The sequence below is a fragment of the Cydia fagiglandana genome, chromosome 2, assembly GCF_963556715.1.
Source record: "Cydia fagiglandana chromosome 2, ilCydFagi1.1, whole genome shotgun sequence".
Lineage (NCBI taxonomy): Eukaryota > Metazoa > Arthropoda > Insecta > Lepidoptera > Tortricidae > Cydia > Cydia fagiglandana.
Window position 1 is genome coordinate 19,193,406 of NC_085933.1, and position 11,722 is coordinate 19,205,127.

Here is an 11,722-nt window from a genome sequence, read left to right on the forward strand (position 1 = left end):
AATATTTCAGATTTGTTTTATTTGAGTCTCCAGTTCTGAAAGATTTACGGCAGAAAGGGTGCAAAAAATAAGATTTTAATTCTCTAAACTTTGCGTAGAAGAATGGCGCGAACGAGTGAAGCATACAATACAATGTATATGACCCACCTGCACAGTTTTGCTATCTCAGAGGTACGGAAGGGTAATAGAAATAGCAATAAGTTTAAATTCAAAATAACAATTAAGTAATTAATTAAGTTGGGTTGTGTTGTAAGTTGGTAATGTGGCTTACTGTAGTATCTAGATATTACTGTCATAATGGCACGGAGTCCCCCTCGTCATCTCCTGATACGCAATTTTTTTTTTTTTTTTTATTATGAATGGGCTTACTCATGGCCACAGACTAGCCGAGGCGTAGACGTGATACGCAATATTGATTACTTCCACTCTTATCTTATCATATCAAACTTACCTCCTTATGCAGTAGTCGTACATGGAAGCTGGCAACGTCACTGACTGGCTCGCCTTCTCCCGTCACGTAGTAGACGAGCAGCGAGCTAACGGGCGCCATGTCTGCCGTCACGGGAAACCTGCATAGAAACAATGTATGTAATAACCAATAACAAACTGCCGTATTCGAACTTCAAGATATTCACAAGAGACGACACGTAGTAGATACATTCTAGATACGTTATAGTTTAGATATCATCTAGTTCTATTTTGCAGCGCAATTCGGGCAACCAATGTCACTTAAGGTTAAGGGCCAGTTGCACCAACCACATTTGACATACTGGTCAACGTCAGCCGGCGCGCCCCACCGCTTTACTATGAAACTTTCCATACATAAAAAATTAGCGAACAAGAGTTATCGTTAAAGATAACGATACGAACAGTTTGGTGCAACCGACCCTAAATCTTAAACATATCGTTATCGTATCTTGGTGATGTCTAAAAGATGTCTATTTCAGAATCTAAATCGGGCCCTAAATCTTAAACATATCGTTATGGTATCTTGGTGATGTCAAAAAGATATCTAATAGATGTCTATTTAAAATTCCAAATCGGGCCCAAGGGTAGTCCTTCATGGTGAAGAACCCGACTTTCGGGTACACTATTCGTAGCAACTACGCGCTCCATACGGCTAAATCGTAGCTACGCGCTACGAGCGTAAACCGTAGCACTTAGTGGCAATGAATGTGCTAAAGAACCTTCGGGGACCTCTTGGCAAATCTGACTAACCAAACCAAAGGATAGTATTTTTTTGGGATAAGTCCGCTGTTTTCATTCCTTGAGTTTTCCTACATACCGCAGATAGAGATTTTTTGAAAATAATTTATAACCTTCACCTAATTATATATATATATATGTATAGTAAGAAAAGAAGGCACACCGTGATGTCATGATATTTATTTTTATACAAAATATGACATTCAATCCTTTGTAATGGTGAACCAAAGTCACCAAAGTTACATAATTATATGTATAAGTTATAATAATAACTCGCAACGCATCTCGCTCGTACCAATATTTATTAGTAGGTAGTAGCGAGATGCACGGGCGAGTGAAATCAAATTAGATATAAATTTAACTTCGACGCGGCTTTTAGATTCTAGTAGCGATACACAGACTCTATATTGATACTCAGCCAAATTTTATTCAGACTTTTCTGTACGTGCATTTCTGTAGCGGTGCGGAAGGAAACTTCTTACAGTTAAACCTGTGCCAAACGGCTTTCAATACTCCTCTTCCGTCGAGGTTCCGTTCCAGATAGTTGGTGCATACCTATGCCAAATAATTGTACACATTTTACAGCAAAGGAGAATTTTAATATCGGTAAAATGCCTACACAAGTAACATGTTCACTTACCAGCTTCATAAAGAGCTTTTAAACTGTTTATGATTTTTAAGACTGTTTTTAATAAAATGACTTATAAAATTAAGTGCTTTTGAAAATATAAAACGGGAGTGTTTTAGCGGCTAAAATACTCCCTTTTGTATATTTTGTCTATAGTATCTTAATGCAAAAAAAAATCTTAAATGTCCACCTCCGGTTGTACAACTACGATTACCTACTATAGTTTCCCATTATGGAATACTTAAAAGCGCTTGATAAATACGTACCTACGTGACAAGAAGCTGAGTGAGGACCTTTTGGCACAAATATTTATGTAATTGAATTTTAGTTTTGTGTTATTAGTTATTAATTGTGCTAATAAACATTTCTTATTCTTATTCTTATTCTTAAAACACTAAATAAAACGTAACATAACGTAACGTAACGTATTTAGTAAAACACTTGCATTACCCAATTTAAAATTATCCTTAAGTCCATTGTCCCGGCTAGAGAGGAAAACGGTTTTTGAGATAAATTCTTTGAATAACTTTGCCTCGCTAACGACTAGAATAGAATTTTGCATGCTAATTTTGGACACACTATTTTATTTAAGCAAAATTTGAAGTAAGTTTTCGTAGCGGTGATTTTAGCTCTCGATGTAATATTTAGTGACATTCTGTCGACATTCTCTTTTGATCGGTAGACAGTTTTGTTGGATCTCCTCGCCGTTGGAAATAAAACCCTCCATAAATCCGATACCAATATAGAAATATTAATTTTTCGAATATACCGTCGTTTGCTCCATCGTAAAACGATTTTTATGTTTATCTCGTATTGTGTAATGAATAAGGATGATTTCACGTAACGTGTGTTTAGCATTTTTTGCTGAATCAAATTATTGGGTAAGGTACCTACTTTTTATATGAAAATAATTAAAAAAAAAATCGACTTCACAAAGCATTTTACACTTCAATGCACTTCAAATTAATTACGACCTATAATTACAGGTACCTATGTAAATGGCATTATTGAAAATTTCAACATGCTATTAATAAATATATTTAAGTATTTATTATTTCGATCAGTCTTAATAAAGAGTGATCCGTTACCAACCAAATGGAAGCTGATATATCGGTGCTGAAATTAATGATGTCGTGTTTTAACGTTCCAAGTGTATACAATTGAACATGTACCGGGAACCGAGTACACTTTCGACCTTTTAATCTACAAAGGCAATAAGCGAACATACATTTTTTAATTACTCGCTCTCGAATTTTCTGTTCATTGCGATATAAATCGTTTTGTTTTCAATTTGTTGAAATTTTATGTCTGTCTGGTATTAATAGCCTCACAAACAAACACAGCAAGCAATTATATCGCGTTCTGGTTTATTATAATAGTATGTAGCACTAAAGGATAATAGGCGCATTAGCGTGAACTAACGTGTGAGTCACCGATATTATGTTTAGGCCATCATCATCATCATTTCAGCCTATATATGTCCCACTGCTGAGCACAGGTCTCCTCTCATGCGCGAGAGGGCTTGGGCTATAGTCCCCACGTTAGCCCAATGCGGATTGGGGACTTCACATACACCGATGAATTTCTTCGCAGATGTATGCAGGTTTCCTCACGATGTTTTCCTTCACCGAAAAGCTAGTGGTAAATATCAAATGATATTTCGTACATAAGTTCCGAAAAACTCATTGGTACGAGCCAGGATTTGAACCCGCGACCTCCGGATTGAAAGTCAGACGTCATATCCACTCGGCCACCACTGCTTATGTTTAGGCCATAGAGTAATTTAATTACTTATGTAAAGAAAGAGTGCATGGTAACTCCATCCATCAGTTTTCTTACCAAAACGCGAGTTATTCTGTAGTCGTCAAGTAGTGGAATTTATTAGTACTGCTAGTTGACAATAGATGTGGTATTCACCCAAATAATTTCCTGCACCAAGTCAGATGACGCAACCAACGGAGCCACGCTGATATGTCGTCGCCCCAGTCTAATGTTTAATTTGTCATTGGTTTTTGTTTGTAGTTTTTTTGTTCCTTGTATGTATTCTTATTTAGTTTCACAGTGCCTTGATTTTTACTGTAATGCTGTGTCACTTATTTGAGTAATAAATAATATTTAACTCCCTTATTCATAAACGTGGACCCGGGTATGTCCTTAAACTACGTCCAAGACCACCGGTGGACGGGCAGCAGCGTCCCTCAAATTCGGTGTACTCGACTGCGATCGCCAACCCGCCTGCCAAGCGTGGCGATTATGGCATACACCCCCCAGGGGGAGGCCTATGTTCAGCAGTGGACGTCGTATGGCTGAGACGATGATGATGATGATGATTCATAAACGTTTACTAAAGTTAACAAGCCGATAATAATCATTTGTCCCTTTCCGACGTATTGGTATGATGGAAATGGACAAACGATTGTTATCGGCTTGTCAACTTTAGTAAACGTTTATGAATAAGGGGGTAAGACTTTACATTTACTAAAGTTATTGAACTAAACACACCAACAACAAACATCTGCAGGCATGGGCGACATTCAATGATCCATCGCTTACCAACTTCAGGTCATTTGCGGGGTCCTGGCGTTTAAAGTCCGTTCAACTTAAATTACTTTTAAAGTTCAACTTTAAGATGAATGCCAGAGTATGGACAAGGTTTAACACGGGAATAGTTGAAGGTACTTTAGTTTTAAGTAAACGTAGGTACATACCTAAGGGTTGACAAACCTGGATTTGGTTTAGGTTTAGCAACTTCTTTGTGGTTTACTATAGTCTTTGTGGTTTACTATACTCTGTCGGAAAAAAATTGAAGAAATTTGAACCTTATGTAATTTAATTTTAAGTTCAAATTTCTTCGGTAGAATATCTCGAGTTTTCAACTTCTTCCCCCCGTGTACTAGTGCATAATTGTTTGTCATCGTATTTTCACCAAAACGCACAAACGTGTTGTGCTATTTCATTCAATCTCAGTACAATAAGTGCTGAGGTTGACAGAAGTAGCACGACAAATATGAGTGTTTCCAAAAAAATACGATGGCAAACAATAATGCACTTAATTTTTTTTTAGTATTCACATTTTAATACAATGTTTTACATGCATTCCACTATTGGAAACCTCTATCTGTATTATAACTTTTTTTGTGTGACCTTTTTGAAAAGGTTTTGCTACTTCTTTGCGGTTTAGGTACAAACAGTACCTACCACTCTTAACTGTCCATCGGTGGACCTTATGCATTTTGTAATAAGGTTTATAAACTATCAGTCAATAGTGTCGGCGATAGTAGGTACTGGCCGCCTAGCCAAGGTTACAATCGCTATCGCTTCGACAACGAAAAGCATTATGTATCTCTATCACTCTTCCATATGAGTGTGACAGTGACAGTTGCGTTTCGATCGCTACGGAGCGATAGCGATTGGCATCTTGGCTACGCGGCCTGATCTTCTATTGTGTGGGATGTAAGCTGAGATCCAGTATCGTAATGTATGTACAACGTTTTTCATTTATTACGTATAAACTAATGTTTAGAAATAAGCTATACTTATCGGCAGCAAATGTTAATCCGGGCAAAACTTTAGTACCTTTCCTTTCTTTAGTACCTAAGATAGTTATTTAAGTTTATTTTAAGTTTATTAACCTTAGCTATAAGTTTTAAAGTGTAAAATGTACGTACTAACAAAATATGGACTATGTTTGTCTGAAATAAATGCATTTTATTTTATTTATTTATTTATTTAAAACTCACTGACAGGGGCTGTGATGTATGGCGCCGGTGGGTATTCAGTTTTATACATCTCGTGAATTATGTCTGTATTAGGCCAGCTCTATCCCCGGTGGACATGTTGCGTATACGCTTATTTGAGTAAGTTTTGAAAGTATAAATTACTAGATTTTCCCGCGACTTCGTCTGCGTGGAATTAGTGACAGCAGCTAAAGTAGGTATAGTGCCTGGATAATGCTAATAGCAATAATTCAATTCGTGCATTGCTTACTTCAATTATTAAGCGATTCAGCATTAACACTTTCAAGTCCACGCCCTCTTTGCACTCTCTTCAGGGATGATTTCCGATATAAAAACTATTCTATCTCCTTCCCCGGGACTCAAACTATAATTATATACCAAATTTCAACTAAAACGGTTCACCGGCTTAAGGGTGAAGATGAAGAGGTAACAGACGTATAGACAGACGGACACACTTTCGCCTAAATTTATAATAATAGGTATTAGCACGGATTTTTGAAAATAGCGGAGAAGTTATCAAATATTATGTGGAGGTTCTTCACGGATCGCGTTTAATTGACTAATCATAATCATGATAATATTTTTGTAACAAAAATATAATTATGATATCAAACTATATACAAAAATTTTTGTATGAAAGATTTGATTTGAGGTGCCTATCAATTCACTAGAACTTCAGCGTTCTAGGCTAGGTTTTGTTACTATAAAATGCCTTTGCCTAAATATACATATATGTAGGTATATAAATATTTAAAAAAAGATAGGTAGGTACTTATCATCAATCAATCAATTTGCAAATCATTACGTATGATACTTCGGACTCCATTTTTTCAATTATTAAATTTACAAATGTCCAATTTATAGAAGAGTGTTTTTGATATATATTTTTTTAATGTAGGTACACGTTCAAAAACAACATTGTCAAATCTTTTTCCGGGGGACCGATAGGTTGTTTTTAGACGCTTTCAAATCGGCGAACTAACGGAAAACGTGTTGATCGGCAAAATGATCCTTTTTTCCGCTTCTGAAACCGCTGGCCTAGTTTTCGAGGTTTCAATTGAGAATACTCCTGTACCTGGTGTCAGCCCAGAAATATAGTTTAAAAAAAATGTATATTCTTTAACTCTACTAAGATAACATATTGGACATAAAAGGTACCTACCTACATATTTAAGCAGCGGCTGCACAACATTTGTGATAAAACCATTAATTATATATACCTACGATTGTAAAGTGTCATTCTATGGAACTTGCTAACTTTGTAAACAAAGCGCCATACTGAAATCGTCATTCAACGACAGTTTCAATATGGCGGTTTGTTTAAATAGTTAGCAAATTCTTTATAATGACACTTTACACATAGTATTATTCTTTTAATTTTTGTTCGTACGCTTGTCTTCTTGAGTAATGGGAAAGAAAATTATAAAAATCTAAATACGAGTAAGCATCTGAATTTTACACTGATGTATGATAGAACTTTCTTTACACATATAAGTACTAAGTACACTTTCTAAACTAAGCCGTATTTGAAGTCCTATATCCTTTCATTACGGTGCTGCATTTTATATTACTCGAATATAGGGCCTTTTACACGTAAAACTGTCAGCGCTGTGTAAAGCAATTGTGAAGCTTTTAGCTCGCATCGGTAAATTGACATTTGAACTTTTCGTTCGACCTAAATATTTTTAGAGTAGGTAAGGGGATAGAAATACCGATGCAGGCAAACAGCGAACAACACTTTGTTAGCGATTGTTACAAAACATTGATAAATATTACGAAAATTGTAAACATTAAATACAATCAGAATTTGTTAAGTTTTAAACACTTCTCGAAAGTCACGTTGATTGCAATTGTGTCGGTGAATTTAAATAAAAAGCTTTACGAAGAGGAGAAATACTGCCGTATTCGAACTTCAAGATATTCACAAGAGACGAGATCCATTCTAGATACGTTATAGTTTAGATATCAACTAACTAGTTCTCTTTTGCAGCGCAATTCGGGCAACCAATGTCACTTTTACGTTAGATAGAATAAGATATCTATTAGATGTGAATTGGATCTCTAAGTCATATCCTGTGGAAATCGTTCAAGAGTATCTCCAGAATCGCGCAAATGTCAAATTTGACAGGTTAGATCATAAACATATCGTTATCGTATCTTGGTGATGTCTAAAAGATATCTAATAGATGTCTATTTCAAAATCCGAATCGGGCCCATAGATCTAGATCGATAGATTGATCGGGCGAATCAATAATAATAAGTTTTACATAGACAACAATGACTATAACAATTTTTAAGCCTAAGTAAGATAAGCATGATTTTATTATAATCATTATCTCTAACACAATCTCCTATTTTCCAAAAAAATTTACTACTAGGGAAGAAAAACTTTTAACGACTTTTTTTAGCCAAGGCCAATTGGTCCTAAGTCCTAAAACGTTCTCTGCTTATTTCGCTTTCCACATTTTCCTCTTAAAGCTTCATTTGAGCAACCTAAAGGTTCAGAGTAAAGCCAACATTTTTTTCAAATCCCGACGTTGTCAGTTGGTTCACAAAGATGCCGTTAATAGGGTTCTGTTTATGAGGCAGCCGTAGAAACGAGCGCAAATTGGTACAAAGTTATTGCCGCCCACGGGACCCATTCATCAATACCACGTCTTGCCTGCTTTTCAAAGTAGAAAGTGGTTTTACCACCTGATATACCTAATATTTAACTATTTATTAGTAACAAACAAAATGAAAAAAAAAAAGAAACTTTAAAATTAAAACTAACATAATACAATGTAATAAACAAAAAATGCTAACCAGGTCACCTTCATACGTTATTAACTATTTTGACTTTCAACGATTCTTGATGTAAACAATTATAACGTCACTCAATTTAATATCCGTATTTTCGGTTTTATAATTTTGATTTTGTTGAAAATGATATAATTTTTAAGCACTGAGCCAATATTAATAGATAAGTAGTAGTAACCAGGCCAAAAAAAAACATAATCAGTGATAAAGTAAAGTAGTAGGTGTATCTATAATTTACACAGGAATCATACCAACGTCGAAAACAGATTCCGAGAAAAAAGTAATGTTCATATTGTAATGTTTCACTTGACTTAAATGTTTGACGCCTGGTTCCCTGAATAGTACCTACAATTCCGGCGAAAGAATAAATAGGTCAGCATTTAAATACTCCACTCCGGCGATCCTTGAAATACATATAAATCACAAAGACTAAGCCTCGCGCAGTCTTCCAGGAAGTTTTTACAGTCCGCTTTCCAACTTCTAAACACGAAACTTCCCGTGTTCTTCTGTGTCTAAAACTCTTGCGAAATTCTAACTCATACCGACACGGAAAGTTACCGTGTACGTTGTTGGAAACGCCATGTTTTCCCGGAGTTTCTTCCGCGGACATTAAAACGACTTTTAAAGGAAATTAGAAAAAAAAACACAACAGGCGTAATCTTAGCAAAGATTTTGGAGCAGTAAATTGACGAACATTTTAAAAAGTTAATGACCCTTGAATGAAGAGATTTGGGCGAACCTTAATTTATACGAATCTATTAAAATTATAATCAGGTTATTTCGACGGGGCTTTAATGTGAGATTCTTCACGAAAGTTGTAAGTGGGTAAATAAACTTATTTCTGAACAGGAGCTGAATGGTATTTGACAAAGTTAGGTACTTGAATAGAATAATTAGTGAATAGCCAAAATCGTAGGTAAACGGCATTTCTTAAGCATGATACCCGTAGGTAGTCAGTTATTTAAAAAAAACTGTTAGGATTAAACATTTATGTGCCAAACTATTAGACATGGACTGTAAATAACTGACTGTAAAATGTAGGTAATTTAATTCCCCTAAACTTAGTTTATCAACTCATTTTTTATGCAAGCTCAGCTTGAAGCTAATGGTTTTCGAAACTAATTATTATCAGCCAGTAAGCTCCATTTAAAAGTTTGTAATGACTTTCTAGTTTCCAAATTTGTAGATTATTTATTCACTTTTCATAAGAGATAAAAGTTGTTTTGAATGTTTGGACGTTTATGTCATTTCAGTAAAGAAAGTTAAGCAATTATTTCAATGTCTGGCTGGAAATTAATTCGGATAAATAAAAAATGTAATAAAATTATTCTGAAATGATCATAAATGTAGATACTTGGACCTATGAATAATAAACCTACTAATCCATTCAGATTGGCAAGTCCATAATATTGAATGCTACATTTATATTGTGTGGGTATATAACGTAAAGCTCCCCTGCCCGTGACTTTGAGCACTTAGAAGTGGCTATAGTGGTAGTCTACCTAGTATTCAACCCTTTCCCCCAACTCATCCAACACCTCAGTTATATAGTACACCCGCTCGTACAAACATACGGCGCGATTCGGGAAATAAATTAGAGATTAATTAGATATGTAATAGTAAAGATAATTATCGTTACTACGAGTATTTCATATCTAGTGAATCTCTAATTCATTTCCCGAATCGCGCCGTTTATCACTTATATTACTTCCCCCATCATCCCATTCGTCGCAAATACATATCGAGTCACCGATAATAGTACATTATTGTCGAGGCTCGGAAGTAGCTACTTGCAGGCTGAGGATTCGTTTTAAACGGACGACCTTGGGAGTCCGTTTAATTGAATCCGAAGCCAGCAAGTAGCCTTCCAGCCGAGTCATATATAGTGCTTTTCTCAAAAATGGTGCAAGAAATATAAATATCATAGAAATATTTTACAAAAGTCACGTTCTTACGTATATACACGGTGTAACATGAGGAAACCGAATAATTTTAACCACGCATTTCTGAGGTCAAAAGAAGGAAAAAATGTAATATGAGTTTAGGTAAATTTCGCCAAAAAAAATTTTTTTTTTGTTTTGTTTTTTCAATTTTTTGAATGTATTTGTACATAAAAAATAAATTTTATTGGTAACCCTGTTACTTAAAATTGATTTTTAAATTTTTTTTTCGTTAAACCTTTATGCAAAGTGTTACTTGTCACTTTTTGACATCTATCAATAAGGATATTTAGACTACGTCCCATAGCAGCAACATTACCATCAAAAAAGCCTTTTACATTATGTAACAACAAAAACTTGTTTATTTTTAAATTAATATTATCTCTGAAACTAGGCGTTTTTAAAAAAAAGTTTATAGGACATTTTTGTCTCTAAATATGATCAGGAATACGCTGTTAAAATTATTCGGTTTACTCATGTTACACCGTGTATTTTCACAGAGAAAAGTCCTTGCCGCCTTTTTATTTTTTTAATAAAAAAATAGAAGTGTATTTTTCTGCCGAAAATACGCCAACCTATTTGAGACAGCTAAATAGTCGCGGTACTATAGCTGGTCAAGCAGATCTTGTCAGTAGAAAAAGGCGGCAAATTTGAAAAATGTAGGCGCGAAGGGATATCCTCTCATAGAAAATTTGAATTTCGCGCCTTTTTCTACTGACAAGATTTGCTTGACCATCTATAATCATCTGTTTGGCTGTTTAATGGGCCTGTGCCTTCATTTGATATGGCCATTTCAATTTTTAAAAAGTTTGGAACTCGACAAATAATGGAATTTGTATGCAACATTGCAGTCCCAAAATCGAGACTGCAATGTTTTTATCTTTTTAATTTTTGACTGACCATAAACTCCGCGCTTCGCGACCTATTTTTTAGACGGCAAAATCGACTTTGCCGTCCATTTTTGAGAAAACGATAATAACGCAATAACAATAAGGTAATTCCATTATCATGTAAATTATCCTATATGGGGTTAATTAAATTGAGATATGGAATACAAATTATGAGCAGACAAAGTCAGGTAGTCACTCATAATTGTGTTGTATTGGAGATTTATAATGACTCAAATACATCTTACAAGTACCTATTTGAAATAATAACTAATGCTTACGTGTAGTTGAAGCGGCATAGGTCTGCGTTGTTGGCAGCGTCGCGCGCCGGAACGGCCGCCCAGTGCACGGCGCGGCCGCCGGTTGTCACGGCCGCCAGCAGACGCTGCCGGCAACCGCAGGACGACCACACGCTGGCGCTCGCCACGCCGCCCGCCTGTTATATATGGTGACTGGTGAGGGCATGTTTAGGCGTTCACTTTGGATGTCATTATGCTCTTTACATTTAATGTTTTTAAAGGAATA

The 11,722-nt window shown here is 35.5% G+C and overlaps 1 protein-coding gene across 1 annotated transcript in view; it reads right to left on the reverse strand.

Annotated features, from left to right (window-relative positions):
- Positions 1-11,722, reverse strand: part of LOC134678268 (C3 and PZP-like alpha-2-macroglobulin domain-containing protein 8) — a 115,992-nt gene that overhangs the window by 35,410 nt on the left and 68,860 nt on the right. Inside the window, exons 8-9 of the mRNA XM_063536755.1 lie at positions 11,479-11,633; positions 452-569 (exon numbers count right to left, since the gene is read on the reverse strand). Of these exons, the coding sequence (XP_063392825.1) occupies positions 452-569; positions 11,479-11,633 (273 nt within the window). The remainder of the gene's footprint in view (positions 1-451; positions 570-11,478; positions 11,634-11,722) is intronic.